This window comes from Aethalodelphis obliquidens, unplaced genomic scaffold, assembly GCF_003676395.1.
Source record: "Aethalodelphis obliquidens isolate GAN/ISIS:26980383/991018 unplaced genomic scaffold, ASM367639v1 scaffold5, whole genome shotgun sequence".
Lineage (NCBI taxonomy): Eukaryota > Metazoa > Chordata > Mammalia > Artiodactyla > Delphinidae > Aethalodelphis > Aethalodelphis obliquidens.
In genome coordinates this window covers 12,287,202-12,313,488 of record NW_020837949.1, presented here as the reverse complement: position 1 = coordinate 12,313,488, position 26,287 = coordinate 12,287,202, and the positions used below count along the sequence as shown (strand labels likewise).

General features: G+C 42.1%; 1 protein-coding gene and 1 long non-coding RNA gene across 3 annotated transcripts in view; one reads left to right on the top strand and one right to left on the bottom strand.

Annotated features, from left to right (window-relative positions):
* The first annotated feature begins 9,941 nt into the window (after nt 1–9,941).
* WEE2 (WEE2 oocyte meiosis inhibiting kinase) overlaps nt 9,942–26,287 on the top strand; it is a 23,783-nt gene continuing 7,437 nt past the window's right edge. The window contains exons 1-5 of the mRNA XM_027101697.1: nt 9,942–10,978; nt 15,688–15,884; nt 17,648–17,699; nt 19,733–19,905; nt 21,470–21,591. Coding sequence (XP_026957498.1) covers nt 10,625–10,978; nt 15,688–15,884; nt 17,648–17,699; nt 19,733–19,905; nt 21,470–21,591 — 898 coding nt within the window. The 5' untranslated portion in view covers nt 9,942–10,624. The remainder of the gene's footprint in view (nt 10,979–15,687; nt 15,885–17,647; nt 17,700–19,732; nt 19,906–21,469; nt 21,592–26,287) is intronic.
* Nucleotides 10,724–26,287, bottom strand: part of LOC113618016 (uncharacterized) — a 28,444-nt gene continuing 12,880 nt past the window's right edge. Inside the window, exons 4-5 of one of the 2 annotated variants that reach the window (XR_003431851.1) lie at nt 15,652–15,830; nt 10,724–11,116 (exon numbers count right to left, since the gene is read on the bottom strand). This is a non-coding gene — a long non-coding RNA (uncharacterized LOC113618016). The remainder of the gene's footprint in view (nt 11,117–15,651; nt 15,831–26,287) is intronic. The other variant, XR_003431852.1, reaches the window with a different exon arrangement.

The following is a 26,287-nucleotide window of genomic DNA, read 5'->3' as shown; positions in this document are numbered from 1 at the left end:
TCCCACCCAGCTAGGCGGAGTTGCGATCCTGCCCGAGAACGCGTTCTCCCTACGGGCTTCGCTGAACTGCGTGCCTGGTTTGAGACTTCACGGATATATCTGCGCGCCCGGGGATAGGAAGAGTGCGGTGACATGGGCGCGCAGCCATTTGGAGCTGTCTACCTGCGCCTTCTCACCTAGGATTCCGTGGGATGACTGTACCACCGTGAACTGTTATACGCCAGCATGATGTTGAAAGTCCCCTGGCCATATGGACCGTGACAGATAGGTGTTACATAACCCTGGATGTGTGTTCAGAGCTTCCGCCGTGCCGGGAGTGAAGCAGAAGCGGGGAGCCCCGGCTGCCCGCGTTGTTTGCGCTTGGGACGTGGCCTGATCAGCTGAAGCTTTGGTGTCCGGCCTGGAGTAGTGTGTGTAGCACCCAGTCGGTGTGCCCTTGAATGAGCTGGATAGTGCCTGGCCCTGGCCTTCTTGGACCCTGCTTGGGGCTCCCCATCCGTTTCAGTGACTTAGTCTCTACAGAGAGTGGTGGACGACGGTCACTTACTTGCCCTTGAGGGGTGGGGGAGAGGTTGATAAATATAGCCAAGGTGAAAGCAGTTTCCATTCTTCAGGGTAAAATGCTGCATAGATTCTTTTATTGTTGTGTCATAGATTTTTGTCTGGAAGCAGCAGCCTTGGGCAGTCATTGATGATCTCCTTGGGAAGGGGGGTTAAATCATCATTGCGTGTCTGGTACACAGATATCACTCTTCATAAACACCCCCCGGGTAACGCTTAGTGTCCTTCTGAGGGCAGGCAAACCCCAGGCCTTCCTGAACCTTGGAGGAATTGGGTGTCTGAACAAGTCTCTCTCCTCACTTCATTCTTTCTCATTATTTTAGTGGCTATTCCTATTTGTTTTTCCCACCTCCTCTGATTACTTAACCACCAGATTTACCCCAAGGGGTGAAGTATTCAAAATGTTACTTCTAAATATAAAATGGGGAACTCTTAAAAAATCCTTAATCCATTTCCAAAGCCATCAGCTTTAGTCTGACTTTCCTTTTTTTTCCAAGGGACTTCCTTTTCCTGATCTTTTGTGTGAGCCTCCCCCCAGCCCCGAATTCCCTAGTTTAATATCCTCAAGCTGTATATATATACGAAGAAATAAACTCATAATCTCCATCCCAATCAATTTTCTGTATAAACAGAAGACCAAAATGTCCAAACCCTAAACCTAGTGCCTTTTCCAATCTTCATTTAAGCGTGTGTTCTAGCTCACCAGCAAGCAGGTCAATCTTCAGACCCTAGTGCCTTCCATAACGGGTGCTCAACAAATATTTGTCAACTAAGCAAATGAATGAAAGTAGAGACTTAAACCTCTGCACAACCGGCCCCCTCCTGCCAGGCTTAACCTAGTATCTTGCACATAGTGGGTGTTCAAAAATGTTAATGACGCTGTTGACACTCTGCTTGACATACATTCAGAGACTGAGAGAGGCCCTGTACCTGACCATCAGATTCATCATCTCTATGTCTACTGAATTTCATGAGATGATAGGAAGGGAATTAATTGAACTTAGCTATTAGAATAGATCTGGTGGGAAACTAGTGTTAAGGGCAATAAGAAATGAAGGTCGGTCACATTCAGAGACCCTCGGGTAATGTTAACTTTTTTAACGAGTTCCCCTAGAATCCCATATGTCTAAATTTTAAAATAAAATTATTTCACTTTTACAAATAATATATCTACATTATGTAAAACATATAAAATATATCTATACTATATAAATATCTCTACAATAAAAATACAATGTACATAAAATACATTATATAAAAGTACTTTTGATCTATCATCTCACCGCTGAATTGGCCCCTGCGAAGATTTTGCTTATCCTATCTCATCAGTTCTAGGACGCAAAATTTCTCACTTGTTAGGATTGCTATGGCGACTTATAACTGCTGCCGGCCCCACTGAGGTCCGGGTCTCACAAGGGAGATTTGTGTTTGCTTTTGTCAGCCATCTGGAGGTACCACCAACCAGAGACTCCTCTGAGTTAAATTCTCTGCTGGAGGTTCTTTGGACCACGCTGGTAGTGTGAATTCAAAATACAAGCTAGTGCGAGCCCTGCCTTTTAATTCCTAGGTGAGATTTTTTTCTTCTCTGCACCCAATGACATAGTTGAGACAAGAAGTCTTCCTTGCCTGGCCCTCTCTGCGTGGGAGGTTTACTTGGCAAAGTTGTGTAGGGGGTATCATATTAGACTCCCCATCATGGGCATTTTTTATTCTTAGTGGCATGTAAAAATAATGGTATAATAATGGTATATCTTAAAATAAATGATAGATTTAGTTGTTTTTCTTTTCTGTGTTTACATGTTGAAAGCATACTGTATATCAATTTTGTATTCTTTTTTCCCCCTTAATTTCAGACTGTGAACAGTTCGCCGTTCTATTAGAAAGTTTTATATGCATCATTTTAACTCTTTCTCTTGTATGTGTGTTTGGAAATGTATTTACTTAACCATTCTCATTGTTAGACAATCAAGCTCTTCCCTTTTTTGTTGTGCCTAAATTTCACTCTGAACTAACACTAGGTTCCTATTCTATGCCAAGTCCAGCTGTGAAGAAAACAGACATCCCTTTGCATCAAGCTTATAGCCCAGCAGGGGAGGCAGCTATCAGGCAAAAAATGAAATCTAGAATGAGGGGGTGACAGGCAGGGCAAGTACAATCAGCTCTTCAGGCTGCTGACATGACAGATTGCCAGAGGTGGCCGTACTGGATTAAGGTGTATCCATGTTTTGATTGTACTGCCAAATTGTTGATTCCCAAGTGTACAAGGGCATCGGTCTCATTTCCCTCTTGTCCCAATTAGATAGTGCCATTTAAAATCTTTTTTTTTTTGGCCAATTGTCAGATGACCGTGGCATTTTGTTTTAAGTTAACGTTTTGTCACTGGATCTAATCATGGTTTCGAAATATATGTTGGTGATTTGTGTTTCCTCTTCAGAGCACTGTCTGAAGACACGGTCCGAAGAATTGTTATCAATTTGCATGAGTTCTTTATGCAGTAAGAATATTAATCTTTTGTCATAATTTTTGTTAATATTACTTCCAATTTGCTGTACGGTTTCAATGCTGCTTAATTGCTTTATGAAATATAGAAGTTCTAAATTTTATGTCATCAAGCTTATCAATTCTTTTTGTGATTTCTCACGTTGCTTTGACATTTATAAAGTTGTTCCCCTCCCAGAAATTTGATCAACCTTCACTTTTATTTTCTTCTAGTTATTTATGATTGATTTTCCACATTTGATCTCTTCATCTATTCATTGTTTATACTGATATGTGATAGGAAGTGAGACTAAAATATTTAATGTTACTGATATTTACTAAGCTATATATTCTTCACCACTGACCTGCCTATTCTACATACAATTTAAAGTTCTATTTCTAGGAGAGGTAGTCTTCTCTGTTTACTCTTTTTAAAAAATCTTCAGCTATTTCTTTGACAATGATTTTTCCGTGTGAAATTTAAAATCATTTTAGCCAGTTTCAAAAAAATGTGATCTTTGTTCATTTGAAACTGCATGAGAATTACAGTTGACCCCTAAGCAACACAGGTTTGAAGGGCACGAGTCCACTTACGCCTGGGTTGTCAGTAGTAGACACTACAGTGCTACACCATCTATGGTTGGTTGAAAGCACAGATGGGGACCCACGGATGCAGGGGAGTCTCAGATACAGAGGGCCGACTGTAAGTTACATGTGGATTTTTTTTTTTTTTTTTTTGCGGTACTTGGGCCTCTCACTGTTGTGGCCTCTTCCGTTGCGGAGCACAGGCTCCGGACGCGCAGCCTCAGCAGCCATGGCTCACGGGCCCAGCCGCTCTGCGGCATGTGGGATCTTCCCGGACCAGGGCTCGAACCCGTGTCCCCTGCATTGGCAGGCAGATTCTTAACCACTGTGCCACAAGGGAAGCCCTTACATGTGGATTTTTGACCATGCTGAAGGTCGAGCCCCAACCCTTGCACTGTTCAAGGGTCATCTGTACATATTTACTGGAGAAGGGTCAACATCTTTATATAACTAAGCCATTTTATTTGGCCAGGTAGTCTTCCATCCATGTGAGGAACAGGTTGCTCTGCCTCCATGATCAGTCTGCATAATTAGCGGACCAGGGCAAATACCAGTGGTCCAGACGGGAGTCCAGATTGCGGGACAAGCTGAGGTGTAACGGGGTGAAATTTAGAAGCGAATGGAGGAGACACATTTACTTTATACATTAGCCACACAACTGTAACGTCAGCCCCATCTACCCTGAATCATCTGTGCTTCGGGCACTTGTTGGCAGGATCCAAGTTGAAAGCACAGTAAATCACATACTACAGAGGCTGAGCTCCGGTTGAGCCATAAGTGGTGTAGGGATTAATAGAATAGAATATATATTCAAAATTACTAAGTTATTTAAAATCCACACATCCCTCCCTTTTAGGCCTCTGAAATTTGCAGTGGAGTTGGAAATTAAACATCTGAAACCTCGTAAAAGTTACCCATTCTGCGGTAGTGTCCATCATAAGGGTACATAGAACACAGTGTGTGCCTTGAGTCACAGCACCTACTGTGTGCCAGACCTTACTCCAGGTAATGGGAAAACAGCAGCAAGCAAGAGTTAAGTCCCTATCCTCATGGAATTTAGATTCTGTTGGGGGTGGGATGAGGGAGACAATGTTTTAAATGAACCATTGAATATATAATATATGATGTAGTGGTAAGTGCTGTGAAGAAATGTGAAACAGGGTGAGGGACCAGAGAATGGGTGATGGGGTTGATGCGGAAGACCTCTCTGATAAACGACCTGTGAGCAGACAACTGAAGGAAGCGATGGGGTGAGTGAGACACGTGGGAAAGGTTTTGGCGTCTGGAGGAACAGTGAGGAGACTAGAGCAGAGAGCGGGTAGCAGGAATCAGACAGGTTGTTGGGTGGATCCTATGGCCCTGGGGGGCCTTGTAGAGGAGCTGGCTCCGTATTCTGAGTGAAATGGGAGTCCCTGGAAGATGTGAGTGCAGGATCCTTTTAGAAGGATCCCTTTGGCTGCTGGGTGGAGAGGGGCCGGGGGAAAGCAGGGGATGCCAGTAGGAGGAGGCTGAGAGAACTGAAAGAATTTCTCATAGATTGGATGCACAGCTGCAGAGAAAGAGAGTAGTCAACGATCACTCGCAGATTTTTGGTATGTTTCCATTTACTGGGACATGAAAAACTTGCGGGAGGAATAGGTTTGGTAGGAAAGATCAGGAGTTTGTTTTCGGGCGTGTTGAGATTGAGATGCCTTTTAGACAACCAGAGGGAGATTCGATTAGGTAGCTGCAGGTCTGAAGTTCAACAGAGAGGTATGTGATGCAGATATCAATTCAAGGGTCACCAGCTTACAGATGGGGTTTAAAGCTATGGGCTGGATGATGTTCCAAGGCATTGAGTGTACACAGAGAAAAGTTTGGGGGACTGAGCTCAGGGACCTCCAGGGTTCAGAGGTCAGGAGATGAAGAGGAGTGAGCAAAGTGATTCAAGCACATTCTGGACAGGTTTATATATATATATATATATATATATATATATATATATATATATATATTTGGCATATATATACATGGCAAAGATTAAATAATCAAATTGCATGCAGGACGTATAATGAGTAGCAATCTCCTTCTCCCCCAGTTCCCCGTACCCACACACTCTTCTGAGAGACTAATATTTTAAGTTTCTGTCTTTAGTTTCTGCTGGTCACCTCCTGTGGAAGAGCTTTAATTCCTAATCACGCTTCAAAAAAATCATTAAAACCTCTCCTTGCTTAGTTTTATGAAGGCAAAACTTCAGTGTAGGGATCTTGTAATTGGGTCAGAAGTGTGAAGAAATGACTGAGAATGTTTGACCAATTCCTTGGGACTTCTTGAGTCCCACCCCTCAGAGCAGAGACAGAGAATGAGTCAAGATTGAGGTACAGTAGGTCCAGCTCTGAGAATGTCTTCTCCATCCCTGCTAAATTCTTCCCATTAAAGCAGTGAGTGTGTGTGTGTGTGTGTGTGTGCGCGCGAGTGTTGTGTATGTTGTGTGTGTGTGAAAGAGAGAGAGACAGAGGAGACAGAGATCTCGCCTCTGTGGCTGCAAGGCTGGCTTTGGACTCAGTCACATAGGCAACTACTACCTGCTCTAATTTTAGAGAACCTGGGAATGGTCAAATGCCACTTAAATTCTCCTAACTGTGGCCCATAGAGAAAAGATCAGACTAATGAATCTATATCATTTTAAACTATCTGCTCCTTAAAGTGTGGGCCGTACATCAACCATCTCTAAATTATTGGGATATGAGGTTAGAACTCTGTACCTGTTCTAAGAAGAATACTGTCTTGTGAGTGGACAAGTAGTATATCTCTGTTATAACAGCTATTTTGATGACTATCCTCTAGTTCTAGCAAATGGAAAACTCTGGCAAGAGAAGCAATTCATTAGAATCTGATTACTCATTACATAGTTATATAGTAGATTTCAAATAAATAGATTAATCTAAGGATTTTTACTAACGGCACCGAAGTATTCATGGGTGAAAGGACATGTTATCAGTGATCTGCTCTAAAATACTCCAGCACCCACCCCCACGGAAGCTGCAGATGTAAACGAAACAAGACTGTAAAACTGCCCCCAATTTTTGAAGCTAGGTTATTGGTACATCAGGACTCATTATACTATATTTCCTCTACTTCTGGTGTGTTTGAACATTTCCACAAGAAAAAGCAAAACAACAAGAAGAAAAGTATTCATGATAGACTCATAAGCTTTAAGATGACTTCCAGGCTTTATCTTACCCGGCCCACAGTCTTTCCTTGGAATTCTGTTCTGCTGGGAATGCTACTCATTAGACATAGATGTGCAAGGACTTCAAAAGAAGAAATGTGGTGGCCAAATATAAGTACCGCTGGTGAATATTGTTAATGATTGTTGTAATTATCACTAGACTGACCGCGACTGACAGCCGCTGCTTCTGTGCACTCTCTCTTGGTGTGGGAAGGAGATCAAGAGAAGGTCCCCTTCACGGTTCCTGGCTTTGCTGACCACCCTTGTCATGGGAAGATAGCTGCTAGGAGTCAGGAGCACCTGCGACCCTTGATGGGACGGGTCCAGGCCCAGCACGTGCTCACCGTCACTGCTGCTGATGGGTCTGTCCAGGGAGCTGAACAGTACACGTCGGTGATGAACATATTCTGCTTTTTTCTAAGGTATTGCAAACATTGCAAGATAAGGGCAAGGAAGACAATGGGGTTGAAGTAGGAGGGGCCTGAAGATACCACTGCCTACTCGTCCCTTTCCTCAGTGAGCTCGAGATTATTCCTCCATATGTTGTTGAGGTCCATGGGCCCTCCTGAGAGCACTGATGCTGCACTGTTGCCTCTACAGGGCACGTTCTGGGGATAAAAGTCAACTTCTCTCCTCCACCACCTTGGAGTTCCCTCAAGTGTGTCTCTGGTCTTCAGATTCTAGGCCCAACAGTCCAAAGCCCAGAGAGTTGCTTTCTGCTTAAGCCTGCTTCAAGTCTTCACTTCCTGTCCTGGAATCTGCCAGCTTCCCATTAAGCCTGGCAGTAAAAATGTCCAATTCTTATCAGGGAAACCAGACCTCCCAATGGTTCCCAGTGGGGCAGTCCCATCAAATACATCATAATCCAGCATCGGTATTTTTTCAGAGTCTGGAATGAATCAGTCTTAATTCAGTCTTCAGTAAATAATGTGGTAGAGCTTCACTTTGGCTTGTTCAAGCATTTTTTACATTTCTCCCTCCTAACTGAGGAGACAATCAGGCTAGCATGTCCCTCCTCGGAGCAACAGACCCTCAAATATCTCATTTTCCACGGCCTTAGCTTTACTTTTGCAAAGGAACAGTCTACCTCGAAGGTGAATACAAGTTTCTACCTCCTGTGAATCCGATTTGAATTAGCTGGATTTCCCTGCTTCTGTCCTTCCCATCAGTGTCTCAGAGGCCTCAGAACTGAGGTTTGGTCAGAGCGGAGCTCTGAGTCTAGGAGCTTTCTCATCACTCAGCAGTGTCTGCAGAAAGAGAGTTTCCCCCAAGCATACGGTTTGGGGAACCCAGCCCTAAGATGCAAAGCTGACCTCCTCCTTGTGCCTCTTACTCCTGGGAACATTACCTTCCTGCTGTGCAGAAATCCCTATAACAATGTGAACAACATTCCACCTTCAAAAAAGTCAAATACTGAGTATTTTAAACAAAATGAGATACGTTAATTTTACCTTCCCAAGTCCATTCAAAAGTAGTTTATGGAACACCCACATGTGTTCCACATTAAGGGAAAAATCCTCCCTTCTTTTCCTCTTATTGCCACAGGCTATTTGGGTTCCCCTTTTGACACTTCATCTCAACTATGATGCTAAGCTTTGTGCCTGGGATGGATGCCTGTGGTATTAACATGCACTGGAGCAAAGACGGGATTTTTCACAATGTGAAGAGGCTAAGGACAGAGAAAAGAGTAAAGCATGACACCAGAAATAGTGGGGCTGCATGCCAGAGGCCAGATGTGCACCTCCAGGGATTCCCTTGGGCCATCAAGGTCGGCAACTGCCCAATTCTCATTGTTCTATTTTCCAAATCAGGAATATTCTTATCGTACTTGTTATTATATCTTTCTTATTCTGAAGCCTTAGCCGCAATCATCTGCTGAGTGATAATATATGGATGGTGAATGGTACAAGTTATATACCATTGGTCATCACGGTGGCATAGTTGCCTCCCTAGGCAAACAGTGCAGTCATAAGTAAAGGGAATTGAGAATTCTAGCAAGGCAGAGAGGAAAGGCAGGGGTGATGATAAAAACCAACCTGGCCTACTGGATAACACCCAATACACCAGCCCCTGTGCCCTGGCTGCAGGCCCGTGATACAGTCAGAGGGTTTCAGGTTGGTCCCATCCTGCCTGAGAGCAGAGCAAGCCTCTAGCTGGCCTGGAGAGGTGACTAGCCACAGCCTTGAGAGGGGAAAACTGATCAGCACCAAGGCTGTAGTGAAGGAATTATATCACATGGCCCGCTGGTTTGTAAACAAGAAACTCACTCCGAAGCCCGGAATCTCAGTTAATAGGAATTTCTTTACTGGCCTCCCCTCCCTGTGGATGACTCTATTTTCCTTGGCCCCTGTGGGATGCCAAGTGTCTGACAAAGGTGAGCAGTGAGCTACCCTGTTGAGTGATTAGGAAAGTTTGCGTGGCCAGAGGGACTGGGGAAGGACAAAGGAATGATTGGGTGGTGTGCGCACCTACAAAAAGCTGGGGCATGAGAAGGCGTTTAGCTGCAGAAACACTTTCACAATCACCCCCACCCCAGTTACTCTCCACTTGGATTAACCTCCTCATGAGTTCAGGGGGGAAATGGGAAAGGAGGGAGAAAAAAGAAAGGGGCGGAGGGATTGGTGAAGAGACAGAAGGTGAAAGATGGGTGACAGGCAATGAGTAACCAAAGACGATCGTGAGAAAGGACATTGAATTGGTTTCAGTCAAGACCAAACTCATCCTCAGCACCTCTCTTTGGGTCCACGTTTGTTGTGTAAATAATTCCTCATGTCCAGTCCCTCCAGAGTCTCCCCTGAGGGCACTGGGGGCTCATGTACGTCATTTTCCTTTTTCACGTAGTGCCTTTCACATGGTTTCTCCTACAAAGTGATATTGGTGGCCTTTTTTTTTCTTCAAAGAGCTTTTTTTTCCCCCTCTCCATAGGGGCCTCTCTGAGAAAGAAATTGACTAATATATGTTAAAGATATCTAAACAGTAAGAAAACATATTTTACAAAATAAGGTGTCTGGGGCCCAAGTAATTGCTATTTTCAAGTGATACATATATCTGCTTCTCTGTTTGCTGACCTTTCTACCTTTCTTTTTTTCAGTGGGAAAATGTGTCCGGTTCCCTAAAAGCTTTAACTGCTAATACCTGGGGGTGGGCGGAGGGTGTGGAGGTGCCTGAATTAGGACAGGTGTATCTGGCAGAGATCTCAGGTGTGTCTCTATTAGGGAGATGAACTCCCGCCAAGATATGTTAGCGGCTGTTTAAGGATCATTATGATATCCAGGTGATACTGAATTCTAAGGAACTACTGCTAGCCACTGGGTAGGTGGGAACTGGGGGAGAGGAGAGGGTGATATTTCTAAATGGTAGGTGTAAAAGAGTGAAAAGAATTTCTTTCCAATAACGAGCTCATTCCCAGTTGGCGAATATGTATTTTTAAAGCCATGCTAAATTAAAGAATCCAACTGTTTCCCTAGTAGTTTGTTGCACATGGGTTCAGGGAGACTGTGGGATATCCAGAAGCGTTCTATACATAATTGGATTTAATTGCTCAAAGAGTTACTGGAGCCTTCTTTAATCAGAATGGAAATAAGGAGAAGCTGAGATCACACAGATACGTGGTACTTAAGTGACTAAAACCAAGGGTGTGTCTCCATGTAGCTGTTAGTTGGCAGAAGGGAAGCCGGGCTAGAGTCAGGGAACTTGCCAGGTTACTTTTTCTCCTCTTTATTTCTGCAGCTCTGTAGTGTTTCCTGCTGAGAGGTCTCCTTGCCTAGGTTGTAAAGCTCTTTGGCTGAGATGGGTGACAACGATGAGGACAAAGAACTGAAGCAGAAATTAAACTTTTCCTCTTGTGAGGAAGAGCATGAGAACGAAGGGCAAAAGGAAACACAAGAGAGCAAGGAGCCCCAGAGCCAAACCCCAGAGAAGCCTGGAGCTCAGGATTCAGGATCTGTTCAGGCGGCAGAGCTTACACCTGTCAGGACTCCCCTTAGTGACGTACGTGACCTCAACACATTTCAGGAAAAAGGCCAAGCGAGTCCAGGTCAGGGTCTGAGAACTCCAGTGTCACACTCTCTCACACGTCCTGAAACCCCAGCCCCGCCAGACAAGGGCAAGCCGCCACGCTGCGAGAGCCCCTTCACTCCCAAAGTAAGTCCATCGCTGGGGAGGAGGGAGCCAGGCCGCTGAGGTCTGTGTTCCTTCGGCGGACGGAGAACGAGGGCCCAGTCCTATGTATGTGTGACGGATCTGTTTCACAGGCTGTATCTATCTTCAGTTACGTATTTCCTGGTGAACATGAAGAAGAGTTTAGAGTTACCAGAAAACAGAATTAAGCGTCTTGCCAGCTGTCTTCTTAAAACCATTGGTGTAGGCCACAGATAAATCTTGGGTGGGGAAAAAGTTCCTAGTGAAAGAATATTGGAACTGGAAAAAATACTGAGATCTACAGCCTGACCTGTACTCTGCCTGTGAGAAAACCAAGGTCTCAGGAGAGAAAGTGGCCTGTAGCTCAGGCAACGGCAGAGAAAGGACTGAGAAACATGGTCTTTGGGGCTTGGTCTACTGTTCTTGCCATTACGCCAACTGGCTCTATTCTTCTGTGATTATTTACTAATATTTCCTAATATAAGAATGTTCACATTCACTATTTAACATATTTTTTGTCTCTTTGCTGCTGCTCTTTCCAGAAAGAAGTCCTCTCCCTTCCTTGGTCTAGTGAGGTACAGGCTCTCATATGTGAACACAGAGGTAACTTGTTGATACTCCTTTATAAGCTGAGGATGGCAAATAGGTAAAGGTCCCAAGTAAGCAGGTTCCTTTATCCTTGCTGTGATTGAGCTCCTATTATATCATTCATGTTATTAAAGCCGGGACTGGGGCAGGGTTACCTCTAATAGACTGGTGCCGTGGCATGTGAGCCTTAGGCCTGGAATCAGCTCTGCTTCCCGCGGCCTCAGCTTGAGGTGCTTAAATCATCATAATAACATCTGTGCTACTGACGGCAGCACAGTCACTGTCAGCAGGTCTCTTTTGTACCTGCTGAGTATGGGTACCACAACTACCAGGAAATACTAAGCTTCTTGTTTGAATGGTAGACAAACTACTTTAATACGCTCGTGCGTCTGCCTGTGGGTTTTTCAATGGTCCCAGTAACCAATCAATTAACCATTTATTTTCTGAGAACCCACTGTGGGCTGGGAGCGCGAGGCAGTCTCTGGCAGGGGAGATGTGCCTACGGATACTATGTGAGAGGTGATTCAAGAGTGGTCAGAGTTCTCTGGGTGGACTGCTTCTCAGTGGGTAGTCAGGAAAGAAATGAAGGTGAAGGAAGCATATGAAGGGCAATGAAAGTTGGTATGGTTTTAATACATGGAAATTATGGGGAGAGTGGGCTAGGAGCATGTAATTCAGAGCAAGCGTAAGCAGGAGGAGACGTGGCACGGTATGTGTATTTCATCCACTCATTGAAAACTTAATTGAACACCTTGATATGCTAGCAGACCTTCTGCTGGCAAACCCTTCACTACCTCAAAAAGTGCCTACAGAATGAATAAAGGTAAACAACAGTGGTAAATAAAGTTCAGATCAGGTGTGCTAGAGGACTTGTAGAGCATGATGAGAAATAGTGGGGAATTAAGTTTCGAGATATCCAGGACACCTTTCCAGAGAAAGTAATGTTTGAGAGCAGTCTTACAGGATGATTCGCAGTTTGCTAGGAAAAGAAGGGAGTGAGAGCTCGAGGCTGAGGGAAAAGCATCTACCAAGCTATGGAGGGGAAAGATCACGCTACACCTGGAAAACCGCTTGTTATTCAGAGTGGCAGGGGTCTGGCAGTGAGGCCAGAGTAGGTAGGTAGCAGCTACACTGAGATTTTATCCTGAAAGTGTTGAGAGAGCCATTAAATGGTTTTGGTCAGAGGCAGTTTTGAAAAATCATGACCTTCATGTGAGGGATGGAATGGAGTGGGAGAGACCATGGGGGCAGGGCAGTATTCATAATAGATCTACTGAGAAAAAAGAAGGGCCTGAACTTGGATAGTGGTAGACAGTGATGAGTTGAGAGATGCTTAGGAATGGCTAACTGACTTGATGGAGGGGTTGAGGGAAAAGCAGGGACCTAGGGTGTTGTGAGGCTTCCTGCTTGTTTGACAGAGTAGATGGTACCTTGAATCAAGGTAGGTGACCTTAGAGGATGTACAGGTTTGGAGAAAGAGATGTGGTGTAAATCGTTGGATAAGTGGTTCTGCAATGCAGGAAAACCACCTAAGTTGGAGATCTGTATTTGGATATCATCAGCATTTAGGAAGTTGTTGAAGCCATGGGTGTGTATAAGTTTACACAGTCTGTGTGCCAGAGTAAGAAGAGGAGTGGTCCAAGCTGGGGACCCTAGAGATGCCAAGATTTGAGGGACAGAAAGAAAACAACATTTGGGAGGGAAACTCGAAATGCACCTGGGAAAGTACACACTTTACAAAAAATATAGTTTGGATCAAGGTCAGAGGAGAGAGGCCAGGGGGATGATAATTCGTAATGTTGTGCTAAAGACAGGGATGCAGAGGAAAGGAGGCTTGGCTTAGTTCAGCCTTGCTCAGGGGATAGGACCAGAAATCATGGGAAACGACTTCAGGTCCCCATAAGGACTTCCTAGCGCAATTATCTAGAGATAGCAGAGCTTCCTTAGGAGGTATAGTAAGGTCCCTGTGGCTAAATGCATTCAACGCTCTTTGATGACCACTTGGTAGAAAAACACTGTACCAGGGATTCAAGCATCAGGGAACTAATTGTACCAACTGGGCCTTTAAAGACTTTCCCAGTCCCTGTGATGTTGTGTCTTGGTGGGAGGTTGCCTCCCTTTCCTCTCACCATCTTCAGAAGTCAAGGAGCTATTCCCCAAATTTCCTTTCTGTTAATTGTCTGTAGTAAGAGCTGTTACTTATACAGAAGTAGCTACACTCTCTGCAACACGTTTATACTCTCAACCTGGTCATCTTTCCAGAAATTTTCAGTCTACTTTACTTCTAGGCAGAACTCACTTTCATACATCTTGTTGCAAGCTGTGTTCTTTTAGATTTCAAAAGGATTACTCATAATTCTATCATTTTGGCAATAAAATGCATATTAACATAATATCATTTGCTATATTGTAAGTGGAGTTCACAAAATCTATCAGCCCTCATATTTCCAGACTAGGAATTCTGATAGTCTTCCTTGATAGGAATACTTTTCCTTACTTTTATCTGAAAAGTTTCTAGGCCTTTTTGTTGTCCTTGAACTGTAGCAACTGGAACTATGTGAAACATACCAGGTGTGGATGCCCCACTGTTTCATATGTGACAGATGCATTTTATTTTCCATATGATAATCACCATCACAAGAAAACTGTTTCAGAAAATGATTTACTATAATTCTAACTTCATTTCCTGAATCACATTGACAACTGAGAAATATATAGTATAGTTTTATTTCTTTTGAACCAATACTCAACCCTTACAATAAACTTATGGGAAAATTGTTTGTCATTGATGGCTTTGTCTGATAATATCCCCAGGGCTGTTGACCCTCTGAACTCTAAGACATATGTAAAACCCTTGGCAAAACTCTTGACTGTGTCAATTTTTCTTCACTTAAAAAAATGTTAGGCTGCTATGTGTACTCTATAGCTTCTTTCATTTCTGCTTCTATCAGTCATTTAATGAGTATTTATTTCTGCTTCTATCATTAATCTAATAATGAGTATTCATTAGTAAGTTTAATAGCCATTCTTTGTAGCCTCACATTCTTCAATTACATTTTTATATACTGAATCATATTGTAATCTAGCTTCTGCTTCTACACTCGAAAGTCGTATGCAGAGAATATCAAAACAGAATTCTTCTCCAAAGAGCCTCACAGTACAATGATGACACTATGAGGTTACATCATGGCCCCTGTGTCTACTACTGTCCTCTTGAGGATCTATTACCAGCTATTCCTCTGGCCCCTGGCACTTAGATCATAATAGCATTCTGCCGTCTCATCAGAATTCTTTGTCTTTGATTTCTCCCCTCTGTCGTTTGATTTAGTTCTGGTTAGGTTTTAGGCCGATGTTCTCTTACTGTACCCCACTTGGAGGGGTAAGCCCTGCACATTTTCCTATTGACTGGTATGGTAGCTGTAGCCACTGCAAAGCCTTGCATCTTAAGGGCTTAGAGTATTACTTTTCAGTCTCCTTACCCCACTTCCTGGAACTTTTCTCAATTTGTGCTACATTTTTAGTGGACTTGGAAACTTCTTTTTCAATGTTTAGATAGTCTATGAAATCTTTACCTTACAAAGTGATTATTTCTGAAACATCAATGAACTGCTGATGAATGGACTGTGCATTCCTTAAGAGCCAGAATTCACCTCTGGTCCCTTCAGCACCTAACCCAGCATCTGCTACTTAGTAGGTACCAAACAAATATTGGGATGAATAATTGAGGGGAAATTAACTATACAGTCTGAGAACATAAGCACCAGGTCTTCTAGAGTCATTTTCATTTGTCTAAGCCGAAAGGTCATCTTTAAAAAGCTGGAGGTAGGACTAGAATTGGTGGTCTCATAGCTGACTATCAGAATCGCCCAGGGGAAGAGGGTGGAGCTTAACAGAAGTACAGATTGCTGTGCTGATCCCAGGAATCAAAATATCTAGAGGTAGACTGGGAATCTGTATTTTTCATAAGAGAGCCAGTTACAATGTTTGCAGTGAACCAGATACCCTCTAAGGGGTATCTTTCAGCAATAACTTTCTTTGGTTCAAATATTAATTAACTAACTGATACAGAACCATTTTTTAAAAATTACCTCCATTCTGATTTGCCTTTTATCATCCTCATTCAGGGCCAGGTGAGCCAGTCGGGGATCTCTTCAACAGGGAAGCTCCCCTCCCGAAGCTCTAAGCATCTGAAGCTCACACCTGGTCCCTTCACCGATGCGATGACCTCACTGGCTCTGGTCAATATTAATCCCTTCACTCCGGAGTCCTATAGGAAACAATTCCTTAAATCCAATGGCAAGCGGAAAACCCGAGGCGACCTGTAAGTGTCCTGTTGCTTTGACTTTTGAGAACTGATCTTACTATTGCCAAGTGGAAGGGAGAGTGTTAAACATTAGGAATAAACAAGAAGTCTGTCTGAATGAGTCGACATCGTGTTTATATATTCCCTCCTTTCTAAATGTCAGTGCTGGCTTTAACCTTCTTTGTCACAGAAATCTCTTTGTGTTCAGAGATTCTGAAGTGCACCGTAAAATGCCTTCTCTTTGAAAGAACAGGGCAGAGTAAGCAATAGATCTGTCTTATATTAGGAAGTTGAATGGGCTACGGAACTGCCCTCAAGGGCTCCCCTCTGGTTACTACAGAGTCCAGCAGCTGGGGAAGGTGTAGTTCTCATTCCAGAGAGTATATTGCTGTTTTGAGTTTAGTGGTGTGACTGGTGACGAGAGCTACAGAGCAAGGATTTGCACTTCTCTGCAGGTGATGGAAGGCTGGCTGAAGAGAAAAAGAGAGTGCTGCTTTTGGAGGTGCTAATAAATGGAAAGCCAGCTGCACTGTTCCACAAAGGCCACTGAATGGTAGAAATCACCTAAATAAGGAGAGTGCAGATTACTCAGGGACATTTCTTTACTGTATCCTCAATGCTGCTTTTTTATAGACTGGAAGCACCTCTAAAACAGGCCAGTCATTTATGCTTAGATGTACTCAGCAGAATAAACACACAGCTAACAATCTAAAAGCCTGTAGAACAGTTAATGTGCTGTGTTCTTTCGGAATGCATGACTACATGTTAATCAGCCTTGTAGCCAGAATAGGTTTTTCTCAATACTATTTCCTGGATCTTAAGTAAACGGGACTTCAGCACAAGCACACTGGTCTATTCTTGTTACTAGTCCACTGCTTTTAGCTCTTTAGGGTCTTTGTAAACCTTCAGAGTGAATGGCTTCACCTCTCACTGAAGCTAGCAGGAAAAGACTGCTGATTTGAATTCCTGGCCCTGAAAGTGATGACATTTTAGTACAATAACTTAGTGATGCTGAGAGGGTATTTTCCCCTCTTCTTCACTGTGGCATTATTTTATAAAGTATTAGAATGTAGTATTAAATGTAAGTCACAAGTGTCCTGCATCACCTAATTTGCACGTGTGTAATGTCCTCCACTTGCCCCTTCTACCCTGTACTCGTCCAGAAGAAGAACCTAGCTGGCTGATCTAGAAACTGAAATTTTGCTTAAAGATCCAGGATGCATCTGCTCGTGCCAAAGAGGGTGTCCGTCAGAGACTTCAGCTTAATGAAAAGTAATTGAAAACATCTTAGCCAGGATTAGAGCACATTCTGCTATACTTACAGTTGGCTTGTGACCCTAAGACAGGCCGGGTTCTAAGGGAGGCGGGTGTTGCAGGGCAAACGTATACTGGTGGTGAAGACCCCTTAGAGTTTCAGGTATGTTCTGTGCACTCTCTTGATCCGCATCTCAGCATACCTTGTTCCATTTGCCTAAAACCCTGTTCTTTTCTCTTAGCTGGTTCCTACTCATTTTTGGAATCTTACCTTACATGTCCTCTTTTTTGGGAAAGGCTTTTACTCTTCAAATAATGAATTGGGTGCTGTCTATGGTATCCCTCGATATCTTGTTTTTATCCTGTCCTAAGTTCTTGTATTGAAAATTTCTGTTTATCCCTGTGCCCAAATATAGATTGAAGAGGGGAAGTAATTGTCGTATTTACTTGTAGAGCCCCCAAACCTAGCATAGTACTAGGCTCAATAAGTGCTAATCATACTCTGATATCACTTTTTTTTTTCCAAGTGAGGAAGCTGGTCCAGGAGAAGGCAAGGTAGAACAAGGGCTGCCTGCCAAGGTGAGCACAGTTCTTTGGTCCAGCCGTCGTAACACAGTCATTTCATCCTAATGTCTCCTTCTTTCTCCCTCCCTCCCTCCTTTCTCCCTTCTCTCCTCTCCAACCCTCCACATACCTTGTAGTAAATATGTTTTGCAGCTAAATTTATCTGGGCTCTTATCAGGGTCTATATTCTTAGCTAGTTGTTACCTTAGCAGACAGTGTCTAACAAATCTGTTGCTGAACCATTACCTTGGAGTATTCTTCAAGGCTACTGCTACTGTCTTTGATCTGGGGAAAAATTATATACGCCAGAAGAAGTGAAGGGAAATCAAGATATTTAAGGTCCAAAAATGAATAAGACAAAACAGAGAAAAAGGGCATAAAGCCAGAGGTCTAGACGTAAAATTTACCTCTTAAATGTGTCAGTATCCATTGATTTTTATAATGTTGATCTAGTATCCCTCATTTGATAATATAAACTAAGAAAATAATGCTGTAAATATTAATACCAGAGATGTTTGTTGCAGCCTTAACTGTAATAGCAAAAAAAAAAAAAAAAAAGGGGAGTACTGAATGTCCAATAATAGAAGAATGGCCAAGTAAATTATAGTTTAAAGTCAGTGGAATATTAAATTACCATTAAGGTGCTTGAACATAGGCATGTTTTCATGATATTATAATGTTCAGTGCATGTAAGTGGGAGGGGGAGGGTCGGGGAGGGGGAGGGGGAGGGAGTGATATGGATGGTAAGGTGGTACTTGGTGTCTGAGATGAGGCTGGTAAGGTAGCAGGTAAGCACTACCAGCGCCTTCAGGCCTCTGATCAGAAGTGTGGGTTCCTAACTGATTCACTTTGTTATAAAGCAGAAACTAGCACACCATTGTAAAGCAATTATACTCCAATAAAGATGTTAAAAATAAATAAATAAAATAGTAAAAAAAAAAAAGTGTGGGTGCCTCATGGGAAACAATTAGGTTTGTCTGATTCTACAGCATCATTTTGCAAAAGCAATCTTCCTATTAGAGGAGATGGAGAGAGGGCTGGTAGCTGTAGCAAATCCAGACTTGGAGGAAACAGAGCTTGAGACTGGCTAAGGGCAAGGGAAATTATAGATCTTGTTGATGAGGACTGGTTGGGACTGCATGTTGAAAATGAAGAGCTAGTAAGAGTCAAGATATTTTAAACACTTAAAGTTGGATGGCAGAAATTCTTGCTAAGGAGGATATTGGGGAAAAGATGAGTTCACAGAGACGAATCAGCTTGGACTGAGATTCATATAAATCTCTGCATATTTTTGTCATCATAACCACCATTTACTGAGAATTTTATATACATATATATTTGTAACATATATAATTCCCATGTGATGTTTGACAGGACCCTGATGCATAGCTGCTATGATCCTCATCTTACAAATGAGAAAACTGATAAAGGGGTTCAGTGATTGCTCGAGTTATTTACTAGCAGAGCAATGAGTGATGTCGCTAGTTAGCCAGTAGCGGGAGTGGTTGCTATATCTGAGCACACATTCTGAAATAATCAATTTGACAATTTTGTTCTCCAGACTAAGATTTTTTTGGGAAGCAAACTGAACACAGTATGTTTATTCAACTTGAGATGAAACAGCAGCAGCCAGACTGTGAGACAAGTAAACAAGAGTCAAAGAGAGGTGTTCTCTCTGTTTAACATCCTCCTCCAAGAGCCCACCCGCTCCTTCAGCTAAGGACAGTAGCTCTGGCTGTGAGTGAGGTGTCCCCTCTAGGCACATATAGGGAAGAAGAGTATGGCCAGACAGAGGAAATAATACAGAAAAAGATGTAATAATATAGCAAAGAGAAATGTCAGTACAGAGTTGTATGACAGGTTATAAAGAACACAGAGAAGGTAGTCAGCATTTGTGGCAGGGTTGCAGAGGCGTTTTCTACCAAGAATATTGATGAATTTGCCTCAAAAGGCTTTTTGAAAACTTAGAGAAGTTTAGGAATAATATGCCTTAATTTTATTCTCACAATATGTTAGGGAGAATTATTTTTTTTACTGAAATATTTCAGAGATGTGTTCTACGAGAAACCAACATGGCTTCCCGCTATGAAAAAGAATTCTTGGAGGTGGAAAAAATCGGGGTTGGGGAATTTGGTACTGTCTACAAGTGCATTAAGAGGCTGGATGGATGTGTTTATGCAATAAAACGCTCCACGAAACCTTTGGTAGGATCATCAGATGAGTGAGTACCTTTTAAATGTACTAGAAATACACACTTGGATTTGTCAAAGCATTTTGAATCAGGGCACTGACGTCATTTGCTACATTTTTTTAATCACCTCCCCCACCCCCGACCCACTGAAAGTTGTCTAACATTCATAACCTTTCTGAATTTTCAAGATCAGAGATAAGTTATTTCCTGAAATATACCATGAGCATTTGGGATCATGTTGTGTTTTTGTTTTGTTTTTTTATATTTCTTGTGGCTTTTACTACTGATCTTACTGTTTTTTTTTTTTTAACAAATAGCTTTATGGAATGATCTTCTGGTGCCTGTTTAGTTCATCAGAAATATTACCAAGTTATTATTAACTCACTGGTTATCTCTACTTTGCATTAATAATAAATTCAATAGTCAAGTTTCAAAGTTTCCTTCCTTGTAAGCAAGGAAAAACTAACAAAAATTTAAATTTCATTCCCAGAACTAAATGTTCAAGAGTTCTTCCTTTCCACAAGGAAAACAAATATTTTCAGATTCAGCCACTGCTTTTTATGAACTCTGGGGAATATAATACTAAAATGCTGAATCTGACATCAGTCTTTGGAATTCTTCATTTGAATAATGAAATTGATCAAGTACTATAGTTTGCTTTTTGTGTGTTGGATTTCCTATTGCATAATGAATATCTGCCCCCCAAGACTGCCCCTGTGACTACATCATACTGGCTGAGTTTAATATTGACTATAATGATTGTTTAGCCTTCATAGGGAAGGTAGAGGGCCCATCACAATATCCACCATCAAGTCCATTTCTTCTTAAGCCCATCAGGGTTTTTAGATTGTGATACAGTGAAAATAAGAATCAAAGCAGCTCTGGGCTTCCCTGGTGGCGCAGTGGTTAAGAATCCGCCTGCCAATGCAGGGACACGGGTTCGAGCCCTGGCCTGGGAAGATCCCACATGCCATGGAGCAACTAAGCCCGTGCACCACAACTACTGAGCCTGAGCTCTAGAGCCCACAAGCCATAACTACTGAGCCCACGTGTCACAACTACTGAAGCCTGCGCACCTAGAGCCCGTGCTCCGCAACAAGAGAAGCCACGGCAATGAGAAGCCCGCTCACTGCAACAAAGAGTAGCCCCTGCTCACCACAACTAAAGAAAGCCCGTGCACAGCAATGAAGACCCAACACAGCCATAAATAAATAAATAAATTTATTTATTTAAAAAAAAAAAGAATCAAAGCAGGTCTGCTGCTGAGGTAATAACCACCCAAGATTCCTCTCTACATATGTCATGTTCAATCAAAAAACCATGGACTTTGGTCCAGGACAACCAAGGTTCTGGTCTTAGATCTACTATCACCAGCTTGACTTTGGGTCAGTCACTTAACTTTCTAAAGCCTTAATCCTTGCCACTATATCATACTGAGGCGTTACAAACATTAAATATGATAAAATAGTAAGCAAGCAGTGAACACTCAGTAAATGTTCTGCCGTTGTTAGTAATGCCTCAGAGCTTGTCTTTTAAAAGCCTTTGTATGTCTATTATCTTGATTCAGTTTTCTCAGTGCTTTTCCGTCTCTTAGGAATTTGGCTATGCATGAAGTTTATGCTCACGCGGTGCTTGGGCATCACCCCCATGTGGTACGTTACTATTCTGCATGGGCCGAAGATGACCACATGGTCATTCAGAATGAATACTGCAATGGTAAGTACGTGGTCTAATATCTATGGAGAGGGAGATGAACTTTTAAGTCTTCAGAAAAAAATCTCTGCCTCCTTCTTGTAGCTTATGGCAGGTATATTAGAGTCATACCTAAAAGTCTGTACTACTGTTTTGTTTGGAAACAGACAGCTGGAGAAAATGAGTTGAGCTGGAAAGGAATTTCAGGCTTATGCTGTTATGTGTTTCTTTCAAAGCTGATGCACAGCTAATACACAGCAGCTATCACATCCTTCACACTTTAGTTATTACTTAAAGAGAAAACTTTCACCCTGGTGGTTTGAATGGTAAATCATCCTTTTACCATTTACTAGGTATTCTAAAAGATGTAAGCCATAGTCCCTACGATTTTGGGGAAGGGGTGGTAAACTTATATAGCCAACTTCTGATTAACTTTGAAGTGGATTCCTGTGTTTGGGGATTGTTCATGTTTCTTGCTGCTTCTGACCTTTGAGCTTTAAGTATTCTCAGAAGAGTAAGGGCATGGGGTGGGGTGCTGGGACTGAAACTTAGTGACCTCAGATATATTCTCCTAGATCCTTCAGGACCATATATACATCGTAACCAGTAAAACCTTTTTTTTTCCTGGGCTACTTAAATTATAAAGAGTGGTCCTTCGGATTAACGTATTTCTAATCCATGATTAATATTTCTAATCTATGATTAAGGGGTGACATAACAGTAGTTGTGTATTGTTATTCTCGGAAATACATTTTCATCAAAATGTTCAGTGGTAAAGTAGAAAAGTGCTACCAGTTGAATAGAAGCTTGCCATCATTTTAGGATGCATCCATATTTTACAATCCATATTTTAGCCACAGTAATATTGGATAACGGCATCCCCCCCACAACATGTACACCCACCCTGTGCTTCTTTAATAGTACAGTCTGTCTTTGGGTAAGTTTGATGACCACTGGATAGCCCTGAGTATGTACGTCCAGCCTGGCTTTTGAGGGCAGTGATCACTGATAAAGCTTCATCACCGTATACATGATTGATTTTATAAGTAGGTAAGTAAATAACATTACGAGTTGCTAAAAACATAGAAAATGGTATAGAAGGCATATCCTATAAAATAATGATTTGGCATTTCCCTTATTGTTTCCTTAGAGCCTGATTTTCTCATAGCCTTACCTGTGAACTTCATGAGTTTTTTTCCTTAATAAGCTCACCCCAAATCCCTTTTTCTAATAGTTTCTTTGGGATTAAAAAATGGACCCTTTCATTATACTTGTGATTGAGAGGTTGAGACTTTCTTATCATCTTCTCTTCTTAATTTCCTCTTATCATAACCTGAGATTGCCTATTCTTTTTCTCTCTTCCCTCTCTCTATAAAGAAGATTGATTTTATTTCCATGACATTTAGCTACTAACAAAGAGAATATCAAATTAAAAAATTAATAAAGGGAAACACAACTAATTTTAACCTGCAGGCAATGTAAATTTTAACTGGGGCAATGTAAAAGTTTCAAATTTTCAAAAAGAATAAGATGAAGTGATCTATTACAAATCATCTTCTAATTCTTTTCAACATTTCAATACCTTCTATAGGCTCGACACTGTATTAAGCTCTAGGGTGAGAAATACTGTAGAATGAGATAAGGTAAGTAAGTCCTTATCTTCGAGGAGCGTTATTCCATCTCCTCTGTTAAAATGAATACAAAAGAGACAATCTGATGCAAAGCCATATGGTACAACTGTGGATACAAAGCGTTCAGAAAGGATGAATGTGAACAAGAGGCAGTGTGGTGGGACGGGCCTGGGCTTTAAAGTCAGGCAGACCTGGGTTCAAAATCCAGCTCTGTCACATAGTAGTTGTAGGATCCCTGGGCTGTCATTTAATCTCAATGAGTAAAGAGACAGTAATATTTACCTAAGGGAGTAGTTTGAAAATTAGCAGCAATATATGTCAAATGCTAGCACAATATCAAGTCCCAATACATAGTAAGAACTTGATAATACTTGTCATTAGCATATCCGGAGAAAATCTCATAAAGGAGGTAAGACTTGAATGAGACCTTGCAGAAGGATTCCTAGAGTTTAGGCAAGGAGAAGGAAGACCACCCAGTTAGGGGAACAGCAGGCAGGCTAAGAGCACCGTGCTGGGAAGGGTCTGGCCTAGCAGATGGTAAGGAGACTAACAGGCCTGAGGTGACCCTACAGGAGGAAATAAGATCAGCAACGTAAAGGGTGGGAAGACTGCAGTGAGCCGTGAAAGCCAGGCAGTGAGTCTGACTAGATGGGATAGATTACGGGGAATCATTGTTTGTTCATCATGGAGGTTCACCAGCTTCACTCAACGCTTGCCAATTAAAATGGGACTGTGATTTAGCAAAATGTAATTCACATACATTGAACCTTTCATATGTGAACTGATCATGGAAAATAAAGCATGCCCTTATACCTTGTTTGTAGTTAAGGATAATCCATGTTGAGACTTTGCCTGATGGCTCTAAGTAAAGGATAATAAGCCCAAAGTATGTGTAAAGTAGCGGAGTAGTCGGTGCCTCATTCTTTCCACTCCCTCCCCACTGCATCCTCTCCCTCTTTCTCACCTCTTCATCCTTATGCCCTGTTTCCCCATGCCCACCCTTACCCCTCACCCCTAGCCTCTCATAGCAGTCCGGCTGGAACATGTACTCTTATGGTGTTAACTCTGATTATAAGTTAGATGATTTTGATAACTTAGATTTTAACTATTAGAGGCTAACAGTCATCTGATTTCCCCTCCTGTCCCTCCTGAACCCTGAACTAATCAAAAGTTCCCTGCTTCTCTGACACCCTAGCCAAGATCCCCTACGAGCCACCTCTGGGCCAGCCTCAGAAATCTGAAGGTTTTCCGGTAGCAGGCTGATTCTGCAACAACCAGGATTCTAACCGATTCAGGACTGAATGATTAATCTCTCCCTAAAGGCAGTATTTTCTTTTGACGTCTCTGTCACGGAAGTTTTACAGGGCATGTTCCCCTAGAATGGTGGTTCTCATACTTGCTCAAGTGACGTGACATTCAGAAGTCTGTGTCTTCTGTGGAACACCATGAATACTGGTTATATTTTTCCACCAAATAAGGAACAACTTTACCAGCAGAAAAATATGCTTTGTGTTGTTGGTGGCAACTTAAAATCAAGATTGTGAGAATACAAATGTATGAACACAATATCCTGTTGTGTCGTTGGCCTGCTTTTTGCATTTCATTGTTGGAAGGCATTTGCTATTTATTTGTTTCGGTATCTGTTAGGCCTCACGAGCAGACAGGAAAACATGGATATGTTTTTCTTAAGTTTTTTTTTTTTTCCTGCCAAGTAGGGTGAGTATCTTTATTTTATCTAAAGGAAGGAATTCAGCAACTCATCTCATAAAGGTGGTTTGAAAAGAGCTGCCAGGAGCTGGCTGTTTCCTCCTAGGGCACCATGCTGGCAGGAGCCAACTCCAGGGGGTACCTTGGGTTACAGAGCTAAGGCTCCAGTGCAGCTGGGTGAGATTAGGAGGGATTAAGTTTACAGTTCATTCAGTGTTGCTATGTCTATAAACACGTACTTCCTTGTTAATACTATTTAGTAAAGAACAGTTAACTATGCTCTTCTATAAGAGTGTGTGGACGACCAGCTTTAGCTCTAGCAAAATGAGGATATTCTAATACAGTCGTATAAACGAGTACTTTCCAGTAACTTCTACTCTTCTAATTACCTCTTGGCTATCTTTAATATTACCTATAGAGATTCTAAGTAACTAAAAGTGCTGCTAGTACTGGTCTAGTTACCCTTACTAAATATCTGCAGCTCTTCAGGGGATTAGAAATACCTCTGCTTATAATCTAAAGGAACATATTAAGTGGATCCTAAGTAACCTAGGATGCTTCTTTCTTTCCATACCTTTCATAGGGTCCTTGACTCAGCCTTTCTTTTCCCTCTGTTGCCAGAATAGACATTCAGTTCAGAAAATACTTATTACATGCCAGACCTTGGCACAGTGAAGATGAATGAGCTGTGGACCCTGTCCTAAAGGAACACCGGGGCTAGCGGGGACCCGGGGGCTTTGTCGCAGCTCATAACCTTATCCGCAAACTTAGTATTGAGGTGACTGCACTTTTAACAAGCACAACGCACTCTTTCTTTACTTATTCTTCCTTTCTAATTAATGTCTCTGACATTCCATAAATTCTTTTCTCAGAAGACTCCCAGGGGAAAAAAAAATAACCTTTACTTTAGCCCTTTTTGTGTTTCCGAAAGGGGCTGAATTCTCCTTTCTGAACTTATTTTAACATGGCAGCTCAAGCTTTAAATTCAGTTTCACATAGATACTTTAAAATATTGATTTCCTTAAAAGTACAGTTACCATCTCAGATCCTCCTGTTCTGATATATACTTGGAGGGTGGAGCTGTGGGCTTTCTGACAGGGGGTCCCAGGAGTCTCTAATTCGACTGAAGAGGCTGCCAACAAATGCTAATTAATGAAACAAAGGGTTCAGAAGCATTCTAATAACTTAGGATAGGAGCATCTAAGATCAGGTAGTCAGATGGGCCTTATCTTTTTATTGATAACAATGATAAATAGTTGATATACAAACACGGTGGCTCAAATAGGGTTTAGGTGTATATGGAGGTTTTATATTTTCCTTGCAGCAATCATTACATGTTCTTATTTCATGATATATATATATATATATATATATATATATAT